This window comes from Danio aesculapii, chromosome 24, assembly GCF_903798145.1.
Source record: "Danio aesculapii chromosome 24, fDanAes4.1, whole genome shotgun sequence".
NCBI lineage: Eukaryota > Metazoa > Chordata > Actinopteri > Cypriniformes > Danionidae > Danio > Danio aesculapii.
Window position 1 is genome coordinate 13,384,582 of NC_079458.1, and position 26,453 is coordinate 13,411,034.

Consider the following 26,453-nt stretch of genomic DNA (forward strand, 5'->3'; position numbering starts at 1 on the left):
AATAGATATTTCTTTTCACAACACTTTTATTCTCAATTTATTTGAGGCTAGTTTGAGTAAATATTTATTAAATTGCATATTGTGATTATATTATTACATTTTTTTAAAATAATTTAATGTAATTTTGAATTTTGTTTATTTTTATTTTATTTTTATTTTATTTTGTATTTTGTTTTGTTGAAATTAAATAATTATTTTTTACATTGTTTTATTCTGAACTTATTTGAGACTAGTTTAATAATTTAATATTAAATTATTATTATTATTAAATTGCAAACTGTGCTTAAATTATTAAATATATTTATTATTAATATAATTTATTTATTTTAATGGTATTTTTTGGTTGAAATTAAATAATTATATATATATTTTACATTTTTATTCTGAATTTATTTGAGAGTGGTCTGGGTTTATAGTTATTAAATCACATTTTGTGGTATTATTTTTATTATTTAATATAATTTATTTGAATTTTAATTGTATTGTTTTGTTGAAATTATATATATATAATTTCATATATATTATATATATATAATTTCATATATATATATTTATATATATATATATAATGTATATATACATATACATATGTATATATATAATTTTACATTTATTTGAGACTAGTTTGAGTTTATAATTATAAAATTGCAAATTGTGATTATTAAATTTATTTTTATTATTTCATATTTTTTTATTTTAATGGTAATGTTTTTTTTTATTAAATAATTTTTTTTTACATTTTTATTCTGAACTTATTTGAGACTAGTTTGAGTTTAAAATTATTAAATAACATATCGTGAATATTTTATTACATATATTTTTATTATTTAATATAATTTATTTTATTTCAATGATATTGTTTTGTTGAAATTAAATAGATATTTCTTTTTACATTTTTATTCAGAATTTATTTGAGAGTGGCCTGGGTTTAAAGTTAAGTCACATTTTGTGATTATATTATTTTGTGATTATAATTTGTTATTATATTATATTATATATATTTTTATTATTTAATATAATTTATTTTAATTGTATTGTTTTGTTTAATTTAAATAAATATATCTATTTTTTATATTTTATTTTGAATTTATTTGAGACTAGTTTGAGTATATATATATATATATATATATATATATATATATATATATATATATATATATATATATATATATATATATATATATATATATATATATATATTACATCTCATATTGTGATAATTTTATCATATATTTTTATTATTAATTATAATTTATTTTAATGGTATTGTTGTTGAAAATAAACATTCTTTACATTGTTATTCCGAATTTATTTGAGACAGTAAATATTTATTGAATAGCTTATTATGATATTATTAAATACATTTTTATTATTTGATATAATTTATAAAAATTTTATTATTTTTAAAATGAACAGATATTTCATTTTAAAAACATTCATAATTTTTAAAGTTTTTAAAAGTTAAAAAAAATTTTTTCATCAATTAATATTATTTAAATTCATTTTGATTTGTATATCTTAGTTTAGTATTTTAGAGTATTAAACATATTTGACATATTGCATTAAATGATGTGTTAGAAAGACGCAAAAATAAGTGTTATCGATGGTGACTAATGACTTTGTGTTTTCTGGGATCCTGACAGTATTTACTCAGCTGGTTGTGGTTAAAATGGCATGTTATTGAATTGTAGTGTAGACAATTTAGCTGCGAGCGTCCATGTGAAGACAACAGTTCAAATGACTGTTATTTTATTTAGACGCTGCATTTTACTCTTGTCTTTGGCTTTCTGTTTAACAAGGAGAGACTAAATCAGCTAAAATCTCCTGCATTCCCACAAACTGAAGCGTAATCAGTAATTAGCAAATGAAAGGCTGTCCTGGAAGACGTATGTGAAGTGAGACGTATGAGAATGAAGTGACCTGTAATTAGATGATTTAAAAGTGATTGTAAGTGTTTGCTTGAGTTTGAAGGAGTAACTGGCCAAACTGTAGTCTTGAAAGTAGGCCGGAGGTCATGGGTTCAATTTTGGGAAAGAAAGTAAAACAATACAACATAAATAACATATACATTTTTTTTCAAGTGTATGAGTACACATTATATCTAAAATGATTTAATAAAGATATAGGTTCAAAAAAGAATTTAGAATATTGTAGCATTAAAATTCATTAAAAAACATTAAATTCATAGAATCCAAATGATTTAATGTCATATAATAATGGAAAAAATTATTATAACGTTCATGCTAAATTAAAATTCATTCTATTACACTAAATTAAATTCATAGCATTACAATTATTTAAAATATCATATAATAATAGATCAAAATAGGCACAAAATAGGCGCAGTAGGTAGTGCTGTCGCCTCACAGCAAGAAGGTCGCTGGTTCGAGCCTCAGCTGGGTCAGTTGGCGTTTCTGTGTGGAGTTTGCATGTTCTCCCTGCGTTCGCGGGGTGCTCCGGTTTCCCCCACAGTCCAAAGACATACAGGTGAATTGGGAAGGCTAAATTGCCCATGGTGAATGAGTGTATATGGATGTTTCCCAGTGATGGGTTACAGCTGGAATGTCATCCGCTGCGTAAAACATATGCTGGATAAGTTGGCGGTTCATTCTGCTGTGGCGAGCCGGATTAATAAAGGGACTGAGCTGAAAAGAAAATGAATGAATAGATCAAAATTTTATATAACATTCATAACAAAATTTATAGCAATAAAATTCATTAAATTAAAAAAACATTAAATTCATCACATTAAAATAATTTATAAATATCATATAATAATGGTAAAAATTATTATGTAACATTCATAACAAAATGTAGCATTAAAATGTATTAAATTAAATAAAACATTAAATTCATCACATTACAATTATTCAAAATATAATGATGAAAAAATTATTATATAACATTTATAATAAAATTCATGGCAGTAAAATCATGATATGTAAAAAACATTAGATTCATAGAATCCAAATGATTTAAAATGTCATATAATAATGTACATTTTTCATATAACATTCATAACAAAGCCTCGCAGCAAGAAGGTCGCTGGTTTGAGCCCTGGCTGGGTCAGTTGGCATTTCTGTGTGGAGTTTGCATGTTCTCCCCATGTTTGCGTGGGTTTCCTCCGGGTGCTCCGGCTTCCCCCACAAGTCCAAAAACATGTTGTACAGGTGAATTGGGTAAGCTAAATTGTCCGTAGTGTATGTGTGTGAATGAGTGTGTATGGGTGTTTCCCAGAGATGGGTTGCAGCTGGAAGGGCATCCGCTGCGTAAAACATATCCTGGATAAGTTGGCGGTTCATTCCGCTGTGGCGACCCCAGATTAATAAAGGGACTAAGCTGAAAAGAAAATGAATGAATGAATTCATAACAAAATGTATAGCATTAAAATGATTTAAAATGTAATATTCTAAATGTCTAAATTTAGATATGCATACATTTACATATCTTCCAATAAAATCTGTTCTTAGTTTTATAAATTACCCTTTAATATTAAGCGAAATCAACTAAAAAGTTCTGCTGTTAATTTGGCGGAAACAAAATGTGGAGCAAATGTGTATTTTGCAGTGTGTGGGCGAGTGTGAGTGTGTGTGCGTATAGAGATGAAGCGCATCTTCAATACACAGTAGTGAATATTCGCTCACACACACACTTATATAACATCACTACTGTGTTTCTCTGACAGTCCATTAGTTTGCAGTGTCTGGCAGACTCTCCTGTGAGCTGAAAACAACACGGTATTGATTTATTGTTGAGTCGTGACGTGCAGCAGCAGTGCTGGATTCCTCCGTCTGGATTTAAAACACATTGAGGCAGGGTATTAAAACAGTACTGAGAAAAAAAGCCGGCTCTGCTGCTTGATTATATTGATCTACATAAAGAGCTTTTTTATCTGCCGAGTGCTTCTGCTGCATCTGAATACAAAAGCACACTTCAAACACACACATCCACTGCTTACTGTGCTGTGTTTTTCTTTATATGTGTTTTCCTGCTGTTGTCTGGGATAGGTGTTTTGTTAATGGTGTTTGTCATTCTGGACATGACACTCTGAGAAACTGAAAGTCCTGTTATCTCTGACAATTGAGCCGCACACAGAGACAGTCACATGCTGAAAACCCATTATTCAATTTGTGGGAAGCTTTTTATATAAATGACATTGTCTGAAATTAATCCACACCTCTGAGACGTCCTCATATCTCCTTAGGATGGAGATGAAGGGGTCTGTGTGTCTATTAAAAAAAACCCACAACAATAAACAAATAAACGATGCTGTGTCATCCTCAGAAACACTGACGCTCGACTTGATCGCCACCTACTGGACAAAACAAATATTGCAGCCATTAAATGGTTTAGTTATCAGTTATAAACGGTTATAAACAACATGCAGACTTAGAACTAAAGTAACAATAATCTGTATGGATTTTACGTATTTGTATTATATTATATTATATTATATTATATTATATTATATTATATTATATTATATTATATTATATTGTATTATTATACATTATATTATATTATATTATATTATATTATATTATATTATATTATATTATATTATATTATATTGTATTGTATTATATTATATTATATTATATTGTATTGTATTATATTATATTATGTTATGTTATATTATATTATATTATATTAAACATTATATTATATTATATTGTATTGTATTGTATTATATTATATTATATTATATTATATTATATTATATTATATTGTATTGTATTGTATTATATTATATTATGTTATGTTATATTATATTATATTATATTATATTAAACATTATATTATATTATATTATATTATATTATATTATATTATGTTATGTTATGTTATGTTATGTTATGTTATATTATATTATATTATATTATATTATATTATATTATATTATATTATATAGTTTGGGTCAATGGAGTTGTAATTGTTTTTTTCATTTATCAATGTTTTATTTTTGTGATAATATATAGATTAGAAAGAAAAATATTGTAAATTATTTGTTATTTTTATTTTATTAATGTTATTGTTAATTATTTTCTTCTATTTCAATATATTTATAAATGTAAACATTTATTTATTTGATGGCGAAGCTAAATTTGCATCAGCCATTTATGTATTTATTTATTTATTTAGTATTATTATTCGTAGTAGTATTAGCAGCAGTTTTGTAGTAGTATTAGCAGTGACGTAGTATTTTTAAAATCAAATTATGAACAATAAGTTACTAAAAATATCATTAGAATAAACTAAACTGTATAAAGAAATTCATAATTACAATTAACATGATCATTTATAGGGTGGCGCAGTGGGTAGCGCTGTCGCCTCACAGCAAGAATGTCGCTGGTTCGAGCCTTGGCTGGGTTAATTGGCGTTTCTGTGTGGAGTTTAAAGTGTGAAGGTGAATTGAGTAAACTAAATTGTCCATAGTGTATGTGTGTGAATGCAAGAGTGTGTGGATGTTTCCCAGTGATGGGCTGCAGCTGGAAGGGCATGCGCTGAGTAAAACATATGCTGGATAAGTTGGTGGTTCATTCCACTGTGGTGACCCCTGATTATTAAAGGGATTAAGCCGAAAAGAAAACGTATGATCTCCATTTTAATATATTTTACATTTTAAGTTAACGATTACACATTATCAGAATGTAGATGTAATAATAATAATAATAATAATAATAATAATAATAATAATAATAATAATAATAATAATAATAATAATTTTACATAACAACAGAAAATGACAATATTAATACTTATTTTGATTTTGTCACCAGATTTTCTATTTTTTATTCTAAAATATATTTTGTTGACAACAGATGGGGAAACTTGGGAAATACATATTAATAATAATAATAATAATAATAATAACAATAATAATAATAATAACAATAAACACATTAAATTTCATTAATTTAGCAAAATATAAATTGTTATAATACCAGATTAGTATCTTTCATGTTATGTCCCAGTGCGACCATTAGATGGAGACAGAGTAAACAAAAAATTATTGCTTTTGCTCGTTGAGGAAATCTACATTCTGTTTTGGAGCAGAATATTTATAGTATAGTCAACATTTGAAATGCCTTTTAAAACATTTTATGAAAGTTGTTCTAAACGTTTTAACGTCCATTGTTGGCAATTTTGGAAAACTTTTTGATCCACTTCAAATGTTGACTACTGTATATTCTGTGTGGTATGTTCCCTTCACTGTAGCATATATAAAAGTAGCCTGTTTGAATCAGTTTTGAATTGTATATTTCTGCATTGGATGGGCTCAGTGTCAGTATTAAACCTCGCTGTGTGACAGAAAGAGGACAGTAAGAGCAGGAGAATAACCGGTATCATCGGGGTTAAAGCGTGTCTGTGGCTCTTCTATCCTCACCCTCTTCACGGCTGGAGCTCGAGCTGTTGACCGAGTTTGGGGCTCTGTTTCTGGGCAGCGACTAAACAAACAGCGCGCAGAGCTCCGACAGGTGCCGGTGATGATGATGAGTGTGTCTCACTCCTGATAAATGACCAAACAAGGCGTTTTTCTTCCTTTACCACCATCTATGGGTAAAACGAGGCAGTGCATGTGAAATTCGTGCTTTGGTTTTCTATGTAGGCTAAGCAGTGCCAGACAGAATCTGTAGACTTTATGTGCTATTTTTGCACAGAATTTTGTGTATATATATATATATATATATATATATATATATATATATATATATATATATATATATATATATATATATATATATATATATATATATATATATATATATATATATACACAATATGTAGGGGGGATTGACCCCCCTAATTAATGCTTGATCCTCCCTGAAGGACATCAAAACAAGATGTATGGTGGTCAGTCCTGTAAGGAATAGCTTAGCTTTCTCTGGTTTATATCTTAAATATGAATAACAAAAAATGTATAATATAAATATACATTTAACCCCCCATTACAGTTCATGCCATTGGGAATGCGTAATCGTGCCAATCAATGGTAGGAAAAATATGATTCAACAGTCTGAAACTGGCAGTTCTAGAGCACCAAAGCACATCTTAAAACATGCTTTTTGTAAAATAGGTGTTTTTATCTGCATGTAGCCTAAAAAAAGAAAAAATTGACAATTTGTATAGTTTGACCGACAGTGACCTCTAAAATACTCACAAAATACTCCCTCAAAACACTAAAAGCAGATACATTTTATTAATAAATGAGATGTAATTTAAATACTTTCATAAATTTGATTCACTGAAGCATGCATAACCAAACTAAAGTAAAATTTTCACCTTGTATATATATATATATATATATATATATATATATATATATATATATATATATATATATATATATATAGCTGCAGATTCAGCAAATGATTTTGAGAGTAAAAGAGCTGAAAAATGTATTAATTACCATTGCTAAATGTAAATAAAAAACCTTTTAATTTAATGTGTATTCATTCCTTAGGTGGTACCTTCCTTAGGTAATTTCATTAGGTGGTTCATTTCACTGTGGCAACCCAGATTAATAAAGGGACTAAGATGAAAAGAAAATGAATGAATGAATATTTTATGTTAATAATTGAGCAAATTCAGTCGCAACCTCCTGTTTGGTAAACAAAGCTACAGTATATATATATATCTGTCATATAATATGCAAACTAAAAGCCACTAAAAGAATATAAATTTACAGATTTTATTGTCCAGAAACCATCTAAACATACGGTTAAAGTCAGAACTATTAGCCCTCCTGTTAAACTTTTTAATTTTTAAAAAAATATTTTTCCTCAATTTTCCCCAATCCCAAAAGATTTTTTCAACACATTTCTAAACATAATAGTTTTAATGACTCATTTCTAATAACTGTTTTCTTTTGTATGTTTCAAGATACTAGTATTTGGCTTAAAGTGACATTTAAAGGCTTAACTAGGTTATTTAGGTTAACTAAGTTAGGGTATGTAGGCAAATCATTGTATAATGATGGTTTCTTCGGAGACAATTGCAGTTTATTTATTAAAATGTGTTTATTTATTGAACACCATAAAAAAACTAAAAAGATAAACAAACAAACAAACCAAATGTTTCACACAAACACAACATAATCAAAATAAACAAAATAATATACAAATAAGGTGTCCTTTACCGCGTTGGCCTGATAACCAGCAGTAGAATAATCGGGAGCATTTAAAATGTGTCCACATTAAGATCTCACCATGCTGTCTATACCAACTCTTGCAGATTATATTAATCAAAGAGGATCACATGACCTCCGACTCGATCCAACCAGAAACAAGGAAATTTATAAAATAAACGTAAGCAATACACATTCAAATAATGAAATATGAAAAATAATAAGCAAACGAAATACAAGCTAACCGATTAGCATCAGCTACAAATGATCTTAAAATGGTTTAAAAAAATTAAGAACAGCTTTTATTCTATTCTATTTATTTTAGCAAATAAATACTTTTAAAAATGACGACGACTTCTACTACTGCTAATAATAATTAATGTTACGGTCCCTTATTTAAATAATACGACTCATGATCCTAAGACAACGTAACATAAAAAAACAACGGCCAAAGTGCTCCAAATAAATTATTTATTAACATACATAACCAGCAAAACAATACACAATGACGGAGAAAAGATGGAGAGCCCAACAACATAATAGCCTAAATATCAACCAAACAAACCTAAAGCAGGTTGGAACTCCCCACTCCAAACAAATATCAAAAAGAAAGTACAGTATAAAGGAGAACTGAACAAAAAAAGCAGTCAAAAACTGGTGGCGTGGAGGAATGAGGGATCGCGAGAAGTCTACTTCCGTCCGTTTTAAAGGCCTGACGCCACCAAATCAACCAATAGAAAACTGAAAAGGAAAAAGAAAGACAAACAAGATCAATTAAAAGTAATAATTATGGGCAGGAGTGAACCCCACACGGAACAATCAATAATTATTTTGATATTATGTATAATGTCTTGAGCTGTTCTGACATTCGGGACATCAGGCAGCAGAAAACTGCCATTAGTGGTGTGATGAGCTGAGGGCAGTGAAAGCTGCTGTTATGTAATGCAGTCAGTGAGAGAGAAGAGTTATTTTAGTGTGACGAGTCGAGTGGAGCTCGGGCTCTGCTCCTGTCAGCACACAGAGACTCTGATAAGAACACTTTAGGAACCATCTGACCCTGCTGAAATATTCAGACTCCAGCCTTTGTGTCTCTTTTCCATCTGCACACACACACACACACACACACACACACACACAAAGAGAGAGAGAAATAGAGATTCTCTGTGGAAATTACAAACCAAAAATGCATAATTTAGCTTAGTTTATTTTATTATGCTTCCAAATATAATACTTATTTTATATTATATAATTATTTATGGCTAAATAGATTTGTCACAAAACATTAAAGGTATAAATCACATTGTAATCTAATTTGTCAAACATTAAAATAAAAATTAAATTAATTAAATGAGGATTTATGATAAACTGTGATTAAAATAATCATTTAGTTTGTCAATAAAAAAATATTAATAAAAAATATAAATAATATTTATTTCTCATAAAATATTTAATCATGAAATAATTTAAAGAATAAAAAGTAATAATTCAGCCTTTCATTTAACAAATAAATGCATTATTATTATTATTATTATTATTAATATTATTAATATTATTCATTCATTCATTCATTTTCCTTTGGCTTGGTCCCTTTATTCATCAGGGTTCGCCACAATGGAATGAACCGCTAACGTATCCAGCATATATTTTACACAGTGGATACCCTTCCAGCTTCAACCCAGCACTGGGAAACATCCATACACATCCATACACGGACAATTTAGCTTATTCAATTCACCTGTAGCGCATGTCTTTGGACTGTGGGGGAAACCGGAGCACCCGGAGGAAACCCACGCGAACACAGGGAGAACATGCAAACTCCACACAGAAATGCCAACTGACCCAGCCAGGGCTCGAACCAGTGACCTTCTTGCTGTGAGGCGGCAGTGCTAACCACTGTGCAACTGTGTCGCCTCATTATTATTATTATTTAAATCATAATTAATTTTTAATTGCTTAAAACAAATGAAATAAAATGAAATGCTGATTGACAGTGATGAGGATGGTGGTCAAATCCCTCTGACGTCTTTTGTGCCGTTTTTAACTTTCTAAAGTTGAACCACACATCTGGATAACATCTAGATAATGCTGCAGGAATGTCTGGGTGCTGCGGCTGGGCCAGTGCATGCTTTACCCTCATTCAGGCCTTATCTGGGAATTTTGTTCATCACCACATCTGAGGACTGAGTATTTACACAAAACTGCCATGTTTGCACATCACTTCCTGTCAGAAGATACAGCATGGCTATATCCTTATTTGGGAAGAGTCTGTGAATGTATCTTGAAGATTTCACACTGACAACAAATGATAACTTATTAAAAATGTATATGTAAGTTTGATATAATTCTTTATAGGGTTGCACGATATTGGAAAAAACTGCTGTGTTTTTTTTTCTGCGATATATATTGCGATATGCGCCTCACAGCAAGAAGGTCGCTGGTTCAAGTCCCAGCTGGGTCAGTTAGCATTTCTGTGTGGAGTTTCTTTTGATGCTCCGGTTACCAGAGTCCAAAGACATTCGGTTTAGGTAAATTGAATAAACTAAATGAGCCGTAGTGTATGAGTGTTAATGAGTGTGTATGGGTGTTTCCCAATACTGGGTTTCAGCTGGAAGGGCATCCGCTGTGTAAAACATATGCTGGATAAGTTGGTGGTTCATTCCGCTGTGGCGATCCCTAATGAATAAAGGGAATAAACCGAAGGAAAATGAATGAATAAATATTGGGATATAATTTAACCAAATGATTTGTATAGCTCAATTTGCAAAAATAAAATCATAATTTTATATTGATTTTGATGAGTTTGTAGGACAAATAATCTCCATAAATTTACATATAGGGATTTACTGTATGAACTGTATTTCGGTAAAGAAATTAAATAATCAAATGTACAAATAACCCTTTGTTGATTAAAAAATAACTAATTAATCTTAAAATGTTAAAATGTTATAATTTCTCATACACAAATGCTTTAAATATTGAAATCGCACAGTCATAAGCCTTAAAAACAAAGCAAACAAGCAAAGGAAAATGTTCACCCTTTTAAGGTTAAACTTCACAGTGGTTCCTGGTCATCCATATGGATGAATAAGCTATAACTGAAGATAATAGAAAATAAAAGTATTAAAAACTTGCGGTTTCTTGCTTCTGCCAAAAAAATTTTACTTTGTACGTTTGCTTGCACATTTCAGATGACAAATCCACTTGACGGCGCTGTTTACATTTTTGTGAATGTGAAATTGGTTACTTAGGGTACATTTTCAAGTACTGGTCACTTAATGAACCACTGACTTAAACCTTTGACTAAACCCAACCAATAGTGTTTTCAGAAGCAAGCGTGAGAGAATTTATTACCTATATTTTACCTTTTTAATTTTTTTTGTGGTACCCTGCTTCACCAAACTCAAAATGAATGGACCTCAGAAGTACTACATCTGCCATTTGTCGTTATCACATGACGTACTGTACCAACGTCAGCTGGGTCGTCTTAATTTCTCTTAAGTGGCCTCATGGGATAGTAAAGTGTCCACTGGATGCGCACTTCAAAATCTCTTCTGGGTTCTTCTCAGCTACTATTTTTCAATTCTATGAACTTGAATATACTACTCGGCTCACATACTGTTTTTACATACTATATAGTAGGGAAGTTTGTGATTTCAGCTATCATGACTCAACGACTAGAGCTTTTATTTAAACTTAATGCTATTGGCTGTTTTTTTAAAGAGGGAGGAGCTACTCAGTATGCCCCACCCTGTCTTTATGTTTCAATTGACATTTCAGCACGCATCAAACAAAGCTTTACATTTCAATACACTTCAGTTGACCTTTAAAAGACTCAAACCTGACCTTTTTCTGATGTTTCAAGGCTGCAACCTAAAAGTGAATCTGGATTGACTCCAAGAGCACAAGGTGACCTGTGGCAAAAAAAGAAAAGAAACAGCTCCATTCTTAGATTTCCAGTGACTTGGCATTGCTCTCTCACATAAAAGCTTATTAAATCAGGCAGTGGGAGGGTTTTTCCAGGCCTGACACCATAGAAGAGCAGCTCAGTGCTCGCTGATGGACACAATCAGACTTGCTGTCTGCTACTTGCACTAGAAGCCTGTGCCAGCTGAAATACAACCTCAGAAGTGACTGGTCTAGAATGCTCTACACAATGTAGGCAGCGAATTCACAACACACTGAACACGCAGCTCACAATGGACCCTAATGGAGTTTGGTCTTGGCATACAAACGCCAGTACATGGGATGGGCAGCATTCTGAATTAAAAATGGGTCGTTTTTTGCACAACTGAAAATAGAAATGAATAAATAGGCACAAACACTGTTTTACTGTTACATAATTGGAAATGGGTGGGGAAAATAATTTTCATTTAGTAAAAACTGTTTACAGTGATTCTATTTAATAAAAAATATCAAAGTGGGGTTTTCATCCTAACGTGAATTGAATCTTTTCAAAGTGCGCAAACAAGTAGAAATCACAAATGCGAATTAGGTGATTTCTATCAAGTTCTTGAGTGGCTGACTGTGGTATTGGTAACCTAGTTACCAAAAGTAAACAAGGCATCATCAACAGCTGATTAGTCACATGGATGTATTTGTAACTGATGGACCCTGCACAACGTGCAGTTTATTATGAGACTCATTAGGCAGGCAATGCTCAAACACAGGTGCAAATGGGCACATACAGGTAATCCAAAAAGCGAAGTCAGGTAACAGGCAAATAGTCAGTACAGGCCTCAAAGAACGGATAGAAAGTCTAACAAAGAAAGAATAATGCTTTGTGATGTTACAGGGTATAAACCAACAAGACTCAGCAATGTGCATGACAAAGCGAGCGTTCTATATAGTCTGAATAATCAGTCCTTGAGCAGCTCCCAGCTGTGTATGTGTGTAATCAATGGAGAAACGGAACAGGTGTGTGTGAGGCGCATGACAGGATTTGTAGTTCATGTGGTGACAGTGACAGTAATGTTCATTAGATCAGAGTTAATTTGGCAAATGCGTTTCCATCTCCCATTATTCATTATCCATTAAGTCCAAAACCACCTAAAGTGACGATAAAATCTTTTTTTATGAAACAATGGGTTTTTATTAGAAGTTTGGCTTTTTTCTCATGCAATACTTCTAAATATACATAAACATTGGGTAATGGAAAAATATACGTAAATAAAAATTTCTGTATTTTGTGATTCATGTTTTTTTATATATTAATATCTCCCCCCTTTTAATTTATGCTTTTGAATTGCATTATGAGATCTTGATCTTTCTTCTGACAACTTTTAACCGAAAAAACGTTGGGAAAAAGTGACTTTTATATTAATAAAAAAAATTAAAAAATAATTCCTTACATTTATTTAGCGCTTTCTGGACACTCAAAGCGCTTTTTCACATTGGGGAGAATCTCCTTATCCACCACCAGTGTACCGCATCCACCTGGATGACGTGACGGCAGCCATATTGTGCCAGACTGCACACCACACACCAGCTGATTGGTGGAGTGATGAAGCCAATTTGGGGATGGTTAGGAGGCGATGATGTACAGAGGCCAGTGGGCAAATTTGACCAGGATGCCAGGGTTAAACCCCTACTCCTTTTCGAAGGACATCCTGGGATTTTTAACGACCACAGAGAGTCAGGACCTCAGTTTAATGTCTCATCCAAAAGACAGTGCTCACTGAGTAGTATAGAGTCCCCTTCACTTTACTGTGGCGTTAAGACCCACACAAACCGCAGGTTGAGCACCCCCTGCTGGCCTCACTAACACCACTTCCGACAGCAACCTGGCTTTCTCATGTGGTCTCCCATTCAGGTAATGACCGGGCACAGCTCTGCTTAACTTCAGTGGGTGACCATGTGAGAATTGCAGAGAGCTAGCTGCCAGCTATTGTAATTTTTTATTAACATTTTTAATAGTTTAAAGTGATTTATTTTGTGGGTTTGTGTTGTATGTTACTCTACAAAAACCTTGTAATAAAATGAAGTACATTTTCTGTTAGTTTACAGATTTATTTCTTTATATATTATTTCTTATATCTTATATTTTTTCAAACTACTAAAATGTCAGTAAAAGTCACTTTGGTAAACTGTAGAGTTGAATTTTTAACATAAGATGACAGAGCAAAGATCAAGGTCCCATAATGCGCTTCACAAAAAAACACAACATATGGGAACTGTTAAGTAACAGATCATTTTCACAGTGTAGTCTCTCAATATTAACGTATACACTGTAAAAAATGGCCGTGATTTCAACGCTAAAAAACTGTAAAAATGCTACAGTACAAATCCGTAACCTGGTTAACGGTATGTTTCCTTAATATATACGGTGAATAACCGTGAATTGACTTTCCCAGAATTCCCTGTATGGCACATCACTTTTTATGCTTGTAGTTGACATTACTATGGATCTTTTTAGTTGTTTCCCCATCAGTTATATACATTAGAGATTCATGTTACATCTAATGTTGATAAACAATGATTATTTCATGACTTTAATTTTATGCGTGTTACCATACTGGTGTTTAGTAGATGTATGAATGACACTGAGCACCTTCTATATTCTGATACACTTTTCTGCGTGTGGGAAAAGTTGTTAGTGATGAGCATTGGTTCATTATGTAACTTCCTCATCACCACCTGCATATGGGTGTGCTAACGTGTCTAACTGTGTAACTAAAGATGTGTAGATGTTGGTAATTCGAAATACAGACATATTACCTCTAATAAAATACGGTAGTTTACCGTAAAAAGGAGAAATTACTTTTACGGTTTGTACCGTATTTTTAACGGTAAAGTACTGGCAACCACAGCTGCCTGTTTTTTACCGTAAATTTTGCGGATTTATTTTTTACAGTGTAGGAAAGTCCCATATTATTGACTCATTTTGGGATAGTCTTTAATTGATGTAATTTATCCACTCGATGATTAAAGTTCAGTCATTTAATAATCTTCAAAAAGAACTTTGAAGACAAAATTCACAACTTACTACTGAAGACAGCAAAAACAATAGACACAAATTTGTTTTGAGGCACAACTCTACTTAAAACATTTGTAAAAAATAGGTAAATCATTCTTGTATTGAGCACACGATGATCAAATGAAGGATACTTTAAAAGGCAGTGCATTCAATGGACCATGATCCTAATGTGTATATAAAAAGTCTTCATATTTCTGCATGTCTGTCGGTTGCTCCAGCATTTCTGTCTTAAAAACCAACACCTTGTTCTTTCCAGTGTCATGTTAACCTTGGCGGTCAAAGTACAGTGGATTTTGAAGGGATTAGCTGCCTGACTCCCACCAAAGGCACTTTTTTGCCCAAATGAACATCTTTAGAAGCGCTTAGCGGGACCCAAAGAGCCCCTGACAGGGAGAGTTTGGAAAACGAGAGGTCATTACTCAAAGCCCATCTAATTCTGCTTACGCAAGGACCTGTTGGCGTGGAGCCTGGCAGTGTGACTTTACCCACTATTAGGTGATTAATTTGGTGCAGTGACAGAGAATGATTTGTTTATGATGGTACGGAAAGCAGGGGGTGATCAGATGTTGATGCCAATTAGCTCCAGGACATGAAGTCATTAGTTTAAGTGATCGTCAGAGAGGTTGTTTTTGTGTTCCTTGAATTTTGACCCAGATATTGGGTTTCGCCAGGGTATTATTTTGGAGAGACGCAGATTCGCTGTGTTATGTTGAGTGTCTGGTTTAAATAAGGGTAGGGTTAAAATTGCAGAGAAGAGCTGACAAATATACAGGGTTAATAAATAATGCAGGAACACTTTTAAAGCTTAATGAAGTAGCATTGCTTACAAGTTTAAGTGCCAGCAACAACGTGGCATTAATGATTCAAAATAACAAGATTTTGTTTATATATCACACACAACTGTTCAAAAGGGTCAAGTCTTATGTGTCTACCACTAGTTTTATTAGTAACTTTTATCAATTATTTGACTAAAATTGTAAGAAAATGTAGCAATTTTAATTGTTCTGGCTCTTTTTCATTGCTGTGCTTGATATTTTGTTGTTGTTGTTGTTGTTCCTTTTAAAACAGAATGTTGCTACATTTTGGGGGTGGTATGTGCCCACTAGGATGCAACAAATACAGATTTTGGTTGTACGATAATTGTCTGAGGAATAATCCCGGTTTCATGGCTATCATGATTATTATGCATACATTAATTCCAAAACAGTACTAGTTTAATAAATCACATGAAAGCTCCTTATATTTGAAAGTGTTATTTATTGTTGCTTAGTAACCAATTAGTACAGCAAAAAATAATAATAAAAAACAAACAGTGGTCCATTTCTCTTTGGACTTAAAAGTAAGTGAAAAACGTTTTTGGCATTTAAACAGAAGTAATAATTTTACACTGAAAATAAATGACAATGAATAAATAAATAAATAAAACGAATAAAAAATGAATGAATAAATAAATAAATAAATAAATAAAGAAAAAAAGTATTTGTCTGATGTAAATCTAAGCTACATATTAGTTAAGTATTTCTCTTTTAAAGAGACAAATGTAGTCAAAAGCTGCTCGACCTCTCTCTGAAAGGCACTTTTGATCAACTATATTACAAAATTGTTTGGTATTTTTATTTTGTATTTTGTTTTTTTGTAGAAAATGTGTATATTCCATACAAAGTATGAAGCTGACCAGTCAGTTTTTGCCCCGTAACTCGCAGTGGGCTCAGGGCATTCTTTCTACTAGGTGTGCCTGGAAAGCACAAGCGCGTTGCAGCTCGTGCTGCCAATATGCGCTCAAGCCACTTGCCTCCATAATAATAATAATAACTTGCGTGAAAAAAAAGTCAGGATATGTCAACGACCCTTAGTTAATAGCCTCAGCTGTAGTTAAAATCAGCCTATTGTGTAGAAGCTTGGAATTTTAAACTAGGGCACCACTGACATAACTTTGTTTAGTGGCAGCAGATTTGTTCCGTTTAGCAACGTGGCACAGAGAAACCTTTACGATAAATTAACTGTGATGAATTAAAATGCGCTTAATAGTGAAATCGGTTAATCGTTGCATCCTTAGTGCCAACCCACTTTGCACTGTGATTGGACTAAAATATGACAGTCATGAGTGCTGTTTTGATCTCTTGGTAACTGGGAAAAAAACTGGGAGAAATAGTGCTTCAGAAAAAAAAAATATATATAGTTTTCTAAGATTTCTGAGCATGTTAATTCTAATTTGGCCATTATTTCATTTTGGTTGTCATAAGCTATTTTTTTATTGATTTTTTAAGACTAAACTAGTATAATCAAAACTCTGTAGATTAACGTTTCTGTAGATTAAAAATTTACATTTTAAAATGTTACTGTAATGAAAAACATAAAAAAAACATATTCAATTTTACTTTATTTGTTAACTTATTTATTTATTTAAATTATTATTATGTATTACTTATTTAAATTATTTACTCAGCATACTTTGTGTGTCTCTGCGCATTCTGTTTTATAAGAACATGATTTAAAACAGAATGTTATGTTATACAATTTTATTTTAGGGCAACACAGTGGCTCAGTGGTTATCACTGTCGCCTCACAGCAAGAAGGTCGCTGGTTTAAGTCCTGGCTGGTTCAGTTGGCATTTCTGTGTGGAGTTTGCATGTTCTCCCCGTGTTCGTGTGTGTTTTTTCCGGGTGCTCCGGTTTCCCCCACAGTCCAAAGACATGCAGTATAGGTGAATTGAATGAACTAAATTTTAATCTGTAGTGTATGTGTGTGAATGACAATGTTTGGGTGTTTCCCAGTGATGGGTTGCAGCTGGAAGAGCATTCGCTGCATAAAACATATGCTGGATAAGTTGGTGGTTCATTTTGCTGTGGCAACCCTTGATGAATAAAGGGACTAAGCCGAAGGAATTTTATTTCATGCATACCTGAACATAGGAGATGAACATAATAATATTAGTGATGCTTGAACTACTAATAAGCAACAAGAAATAAGAATTCATCTGGCATTTAACAGGAATGTTCTCCCACTGTGCTGAATTCATTTCAGTTTGGCAAGGTATTCAGAAAGGTTAAATCCTATTTTATGGTCTCCTGATTACTTTTTTGTCCTTGCCTTAATAAGATTTTATTAAAATCAACTGACTCTTAATTCAGCACAACTGAATTAACTGAACTGAAAGGACCACATCAAATCACAAGCTTAGTTTCGGTATATTTTGATGTTCTCATTTATTTGGTCTACTAAAATATGTCAAACAAACAAACAAACAAACAAACAAACAAACAAACAAACAAACAAACAAACAAACAAACAAACAAAAAGCTCATGCAGATGCACAGCACTCAATACACGAGAAAGGATATTTAATATTCATGAGTGGGTGGTGCTTTCGGCTGTTTGACCAATCACCAGCAGTTCCTAACCAAGGATAGGTTGGTTCCTATTTATAGTGTCTTAAAATTTTTTGAAATCAGTTTCTGAAATGTTATTATTAAAGTGTCTGTTACCGTTTCTTCACATTTGTATTTATTTAGTCTTCTGTTAAAATTCATTAAACAAAAATGGGTTGGTTTCCTTTTATAGAGTCTTATATTCCTTTTATATTAACATATGACATGTTATTAAAATATCTGGTAAGATTCTTCTGATAAATAGTCTTGTTAAACATCCATCAAACAAACAAAAAATGTTCACTCATGCAGATGCACAGCACATGTGCAAGGATATTAAATATTCATGAGCGGGCGGTGCTTACCATTGATTGGCCAATCACCAGCATATCCAAACCAAGCATGGATCGGTATCCTTTTACATTCTCTCTGTCACACATGCCGTTTTGAAGGCTTGTATTCACACACACACACACACTGACACTCACACTCACACACACACAGCTGCACTTGACAGTCTGCAGCCGGCCGTCCATTGAAACAGAAACAACAGACTATAAGGGGGAATTAAAGAAAGAAACTGAAGAACTCTGGAGGAAAGACTTTACTTGAAGAGAATGGAGTAACACTTGAAGACACTGGTGTATTGATTGGGTGATAGTGATCCAGGGCCTGGCAGCTACTGAAGAGATCCAGCTAAATCATCTGTGTGTCCGGCATGAGCTGCTGTGCTCTCCATTGGCACCCATGAAACGCTTCAGCAGCCTGAGGGGAGCTAAAAAACGCAAGGACCAAGAGGGACGGACTGGAAGACGGCAATCAGAGCCACACGGCCTCCTCAGAACCAGTAAGATGCCAGTTAAGAGATACTGTGCTGCAGTGTTTTATAGCATCATAGCATTTATTTACATGTGTGTTTCTCTGTGTGATGGTGTTTTGTTTTGGTAATTTTGACATTATAGCATCCAACAGCTAACAAAACTAATGTATTAAATACAAGAGTAAAAGTAAAAAACTGATTTTTTAATATGTGCAGTTAAAATTTGACCTTTTTTTAGGTTTTATATAGAATTACATCAAATTATCTTATATTGCTAAATTAATTGGTCATGAAAGTATAAAAATACCTTAATAACCTTATATCATAATAATATATAAAATATTTCAATAATATATACTTTTTTAAGGTTCAGTTGTTTGTTTCAGGCAGAATAAAAGTGCAAAACGGCCAAATATTACCCACACTAAAACCCAAAAAGTTAAGGTAACTCAAACCATTTGAGGAAACCGATTGCACCAAACCATTTAAGGTCAAAACTAATCCAAATGAGTACTGTGAACTTAATTCATTTGAGTAAATGAAGCAATTTAAGCACAGTAAACTCTAATAAATGAAGACAACTCAAACCAACTGAGTACTGTAAAAACCAATAAGTTAAGGCAACTCAAACCGTTCGAGGAAACCAATAAACAATTTGAGTTTAAAAACTAGTACTGTGAACTTACTCCATTTAAGTTGAAGTAATGAGGTATTTAATTAACTTATTACCTTCAACACTGAGTTCAAAACTCTTTTCAAATGAGTAGAATTAACTTCCAGTAAATTTTGAGTTAACTACACTCATTTGATAAAGTTGGGTTTTACAGTGCAGCCTTCTCTATCAAATGCCACCCTCACTCTGATAGATAAGGCTGGGAAATATTTGAACATGGCAGATTCCTGTGTTAGGATCTTTTTATGGATAACTCCTCTGTCTTTAATACAGTGAATGTAGATATTCATTTGAAGTGATTGGAAGATTTGCAAGTACATCAAATGCTTATTTTTTTACATCAGTAGTTTCTTGTGGGATCGACAACAGCATGTATTAGTTAATGGCAAACGTCTGAGAATGGTGTTAAATACTGGCCTTCCTCAAGGATGTGTTTTATCAGTAATTTTATTTTCTATTTATATAAATGATTTAACTTGTGACAATGAAATACTGACACTTATCAAGTATGCAGATGACATGGCATTGGTGGGATGTGTAAAGGATACGCAGTTATTGGATAACTATCTAAATTTGTCAGTTTCATCACAAGTTGAACAACAGAGAATTCCTTGCAGCTTAACATCAGTGAGACAAAAGAAATGTGCTGTGGGACAAACAAAATACGAACATTTGTGACCCTTTGCTAATTAATGGGGAGGAAGTTGAACAGGCGAGTTCTTTGAAATATTTAGGTGTGGAGATTGGCTTTCAATTCTCTTTTGATAAACACAGAATGTTTTTATATAGGCTCAGCAGTGGTTGAGTTTTGATATGAAGAAGGACATTTTGTTTGTCGTAAATCAAAATCACTTATTTAATCTATCCTTTTAATATTGTGAGAGACAAACACCTCTCACTGATTTATTTATGGCCGCGACAAAAAGAAAAACTACTATTTTGGAAGACTCTTGCCATCCTTTACATGGTTCCTTTAAGTTACTTCTGTCTTTTAGATGATCAAAAGTCCCTTTGGGAAAAAGTACAAGAAGACATTTATTCCCACTGCCATTGTTTTTTTTTTAAATAATTGTGTAGGTGTATTTATGTTTTATTGTTGTGTGTAAGCCTATGTCTAAAGACAATTTTCTAACCCCTGTGGGATAGACCAGTGTTTCCCAACCCTGTTCCTGAAGGCACACCAACAGTACACATTTTCAATCTCTCCCTAATCAAACACACCTGAATCAACTTATCATAACATCAGAAGAGACTCCAAAACCTGAAGTTAATGGGTCAGAAAAGGGAGACATCCAAAATATGTACTGTTGGTGTGCCTCCAGGAACAGGGTTGGGAAACACTGGGATAGACAATAAAGTTTATTGAATTGAATCGAAATTGAAAGTGATTTAAAAGTGAAAATATATTTATGCAACAGTTCTGTCTGGTTCTTGAATCTGATTGGCTGATAGCCATACGATATTCTGCTAGTAACAGTACTCGACCAGCCTCTTCATCCTTCACCCTTGTATTACTCCACCCACATGCAGCAACAAGCAGAGGACACTCTACAGTTTGACAAATATTCCTGCTGTTGGTCAACAAAATTTACTTTTGAGGCTTTTTAAGAAAGAATATAATTGTTTAGATTACAACTATGCAGTTTATTTATAAGGATAGTGCCTATTTTAAAATATTTATCATTTCTGAGAGGCGTCGGAGGCCATTAGCCTGTCTGAGCAGAGCAGAGCAAAGATGGTTGACGTTGTCCATCCACAAGATGGTGACAGATCGCATAATAAGCTCTTACAGGCGAGGAAAAACCCAGCGTAATTTTAAACTAATGCTGATCAATCATTATAAAACTAGTAAGCGACTTTTTAAGTCTATCTCTCTCTTTTGTATGTTGTAGTGCTGTATTTTTACCATAGTACTTGTAGTGTATTGAGTAAGATGGGACTCTTTGAGTTACTTTTTGGTTGGCGATCTATTTCTAACGAGTCTCCTGTTTTCGCTACTGCAGACTAGTTCAGTAAACAGAAGGAAAGAAGAAATGCCTGCATGTGTTTAGCATTTTTCCTCATAGCAAACAACAACAATCTGGTTGTGACTGCGCTGCTTTTTTTCAGGGTTAATTATTGTGATATCCTGATTGCAACAGAGAAGTACTGTAGACTGTAATACTGTAAGGAAATATCTTCTGATGATTGATGGCATTTCATGCATCGGTTCAGCCCTATAATCTTAAAATGTCAGCAAAATCACCTGTTTTGTCATCACTTCATACATTATGCAGGAAAATCAATTAAATACTAGCTCTAAAGTTAGTGAAATTCACGTTGGTGAATCAGTAACGGCTTCTGCTGTTCTGACAGTCAGCTGCAGATGTCAATGAATGGAGGAAGAAAGTAGTTCCTCTTATTAAAGGATTTTGAGACTCTCCGTGTTTGATATACACGATTATGCCGTCGAACTGTTGTATAAATGCAATATCACACTCATAGCAGTGCGATGTGGCTGTATATTGTCACTGGTGGGACTCTAAGGCAACGCATGCCTCCCACCAGTGCCGATATACAGCCACACAAGTGTTATATTGTTCATAATTTTTATAATGTATGGAATAATTTTGTATATAAACTCAAATAATTCAAATGAGCTCGGGAATTGTGCTCTAAAAACAATAAATATGATATATTGTATGTTTATTATAGGTGCTACACATGTACACACACATTTTTACAATTTCAAATAAGAAATAATAGTAAATATGGAGCAGAAAAGTCCAGTTGTTTGCAAAAGAGCTTGATATGGTGTTGTCTTATACAATGCCATTCACGCATTTTATTTCATTTTATTTTAGTTTTTTATTACTGTAGTTTTTGGGGCTGCACGATAGTGGAAAAATCTAGCATTAAGATATTTTTATTTAGCGATATATATTGTGATATGAAAACAATTACACCAGATGACATAATATCTGTATTTGGAAAGAGTTTATAATGTTAGATCAATTAGAATGATTCTGCAGTGGGAGTGCATCTCCAAAAATAAAACTAAACACACATAAATCTATAAATTTCCCAGACACATTTTCGTTTTGGTCTGTGCTATTTGCAGTGCATTTCTGTATTTGCATGTGTTGTATTTTCATGCATGTGTTTAGTCAATGATTGATGAATTGATGTTTACTATTCGCATCTCCATAAGATCTAATAAACTCTTTTTTTTGTCATTTCCAGAGTCTAACAGTATTCAATTACAGTAAATGAATGCTCAAAATAAAAATATTTCAATAAAATTAATCATTGTTAAAGTCACAGATGGTACAATTTCCTATGCTTGATGCTTTTAAGTTCATTATGCAATCACAGGCATCGAAAACACATGCAAATGATAATAGAAACTCATCATTGCATACATCCTGCGATGTGACTATTGCAACTGATCAGATTGCGATATCGATGCTGCAACAAATTTATTGTGCATATAGTTCGCAAAAAGCAAATGAGTTTCTATATGCTGCGCTTGCATCTGTATATCATCTTTCATCTTCAATATCTTCTGAACAACCTTGTACGTTTCCTGAACTTTCAGCATTATCTGTGCGCTCAAACATAAGTAGGTCTCAAATCTCAGAAGAGTCGATGAAGTTTCAGCAGAAATGCTTTACTGAAATGAATTTAGTGAATTGTAACGAAAAGCTTTATTTATGTGTGCAACATTTCACTTAATCCTCCTTCAAGATAATTACAAGCAAATGATGTGTTTTCTAATGTTTCCAGATAGGTGATTATTAATGCCTCAAGTTCAGAAATCAGTGTGGATCAACAAATTTATTGGAGCTGTTAAGATTGTTGTGACTTTTTTGATTGGGGTGTTAGGTTTTCTTCGAGTTCAGCGATGGCGAAGGTCTAATCCTGTAATCTTAATAATGTCAGTTGTTATTTATAGTCTGTGGAGAGAGTCAGTTTCAGTGGGACTCATTAAAACTATGAGAATGACATTGGAGGAAATTTCGAAGGGTTTGCCGCTGCAGATTGAATGTTGTGATCAAAACGTACAAATTAAATGACATTTTAATCTTTCTTTTAGTGTTCACTTTAAACAGCCTGTCTAAAAAGTAAACAGATATGCCATGGCATTGTGTTTTGTTCAAATATAGTGTTTGTTTATGTTGATGAGAAAATGTCTCTCATTTGTCTGCAGTCTTAAAAATAAAGGTTCTTCATTGACATCAGTGGTTGCATTAAGAATTTTTAACTTCCACTGAACCCTTTCATTTCACAAAAGGTGGAAAAATATAGTTTAGTTTATAAAAATACTTTCACACAATGCAAAAAATAGATCTTTGAAGAATTTTTCACTATAAGGCTCCAAAAAAGGTAGAGGAAAGAGTGTGGAAGCAGATTTTTGAGTCTATAAAAATGTAGTTGTGAATTGTAGTTTAAAATACCTAAGTCTAATTATAGTCACATGGTGAGATATTGTGAAATTAATTATTTAACCTTGTGAAATGAATGACTGAGATATTGCGAAATGAATGGCTAAACAATTAACTTTTTTTACAGGCTTCTGTAGTCTTTTTATCACATACTTTAATTTGTTTGACTTTTTGGCTTGTGTTTTAAATGAGCAGGCGATATCTTTTAAAAGCATCGCTGCCTTTGAGAAACAGTAATTGCGGGATGTCAGAATGACAGAATGTTTGGCCACCCACATTTAATTAGAGCTAATTATAGACGCTTTGATGAAATTGTGCTGTTAACCCTTACCTGTACTGAGGAAGGTTCTTGTATTCGTATATCACAGTATGAACATATTGTTTCAACAATGCAGAAAAGACATGGAGTTACAAATATAATAAATATATAATGGAATTCGTTATATACTTGAAAACGACACACATTTGTTATTGCACTTTTTTCCTCTCCATATGCACCAAACACTTTGTGTATACTCTTAGATATCGACTCATTCGTAATACCAACACAATCTCATGACAATTCATAACTTTTTGATCTATTGGCTATAAATTCGTAATTCACAATCTCATTTGTACAATTTAGTATGATTTGCTCATCTCTCAATGATGGTTGGGTTTAGGGGTGGGGTTGGGTGCCACACCTCCTTTTTAAAATCATTTTTGTATGACTGAACTCATACAAATTTGTACGAATAGCCACTAAACTGTCAAACATAAAATAGTTACATTTCCTCGTGAGATCAGATTGGAAATACGTGCTTCCATCTAATTGTTTTTAAACTATTGACACTGAAGACTGGACTAATGACAAACAAAAGCAATCCAAAACGGGTATTTCATAATATAATTTCTCACAATATCAGTTTTTGATATATTTTTGATTGAAATAAATGAAGCGTTGGTGAGTAGAAAAAATTATAATGCTCACAAAACAAAACGACCTTTTTAAATGATTATTTATTTGTTGCTTTAAACAAATCCTCAAACCAGTCTTATTGAAAATACACACCTCAGCCTATATTTTTGATCGGAACTTAATATACATTGCTCCGGTTTTGTTTTGTTGCACGTTTCAGATGACAAATCCACTAGAGGGCACTGTTTCCTTTTTGTTGTAGGTTTCAGATTAACCTCCTTCTTGTACTAAGGTTCTTAAGTTCGTATATCACAGTTTGAACACAGCATACGATTTCCACAATGCAGAAAAGACATGGAGTTAAAAATAAAATAAATATAAAACAGAATTAGTTATACACTTGAAAATAACACACATTTGTTATTACACTCTTTTCCTCTCAATATGCACCAGACACTTTGTGCATACTCCTGGATATAGACTCATTATAAATACAAGCTTCAGCCTACATTTTTGCGAAATTACTGACAGAGAGGATTGAAGTAATGTCCGATTCAATTTTAAAATAGCAATCGAAAACTGGAATTTTACACAATAATTTCTATTTTCAAACGTCTAATATATATATATATATATATATATATATATATATATATATATATATATATATATATATATATATATATATACAGTATATATATATATATATACAGTATATATAACAATATCAGCTTTTACTGAATATTTGATTTAAATAAATGCAGCATTGGCAAGTGGAAAAGACTATAATGCACACAAAACAAACAGAGCTTTTTAATATTTAAAATTAATTAACAAATCCTCAAGCCAGTCTCATTGAAAACACAAACCTCAGCCTATATTTTGGGTCGGAACGTAATATACTTAATAATTACGTTTTGTTGCACGTTTCAGATGACAATTCCACTAGAGGGCACTGTTTTTATTTTTGCGAATCTGAAATATGTTACTTAGAGCAGTGGTCCCCAACTTTTTTATCAACGTGGACTGGTCAACGCTTGACAATTTTACAGCGGACCAGGGTTCGTAGGTTGCTAGGTGACCATCAACCATTTTCTTGACAAGCTGACAAGACATTGCTGTCACTCTGATACAAAATTACAAAGCACTGCAGCGTTTGGGTGTTCTGT

General features: G+C 32.5%; 1 protein-coding gene across 3 annotated transcripts in view; it reads left to right on the forward strand.

Annotated features, from left to right (window-relative positions):
* The window catches only part of prkag2a (protein kinase, AMP-activated, gamma 2 non-catalytic subunit a), a 124,914-nt gene that overhangs the window by 24,415 nt on the left and 74,046 nt on the right, over window positions 1–26,453 (forward strand). Inside the window, exon 1 of one of the 3 annotated variants that reach the window (XM_056450919.1) lies at window positions 18,926–19,316. The exons of the other annotated variants lie outside the window; for them this stretch is intronic. Within the exon in view, the coding sequence (XP_056306894.1) occupies window positions 19,217–19,316 (100 nt within the window). The 5' untranslated portion in view covers window positions 18,926–19,216. Of the gene's footprint in view, window positions 1–18,925; window positions 19,317–26,453 lie in introns of those variants that run through there. 3 annotated transcript variants of the gene reach the window in all.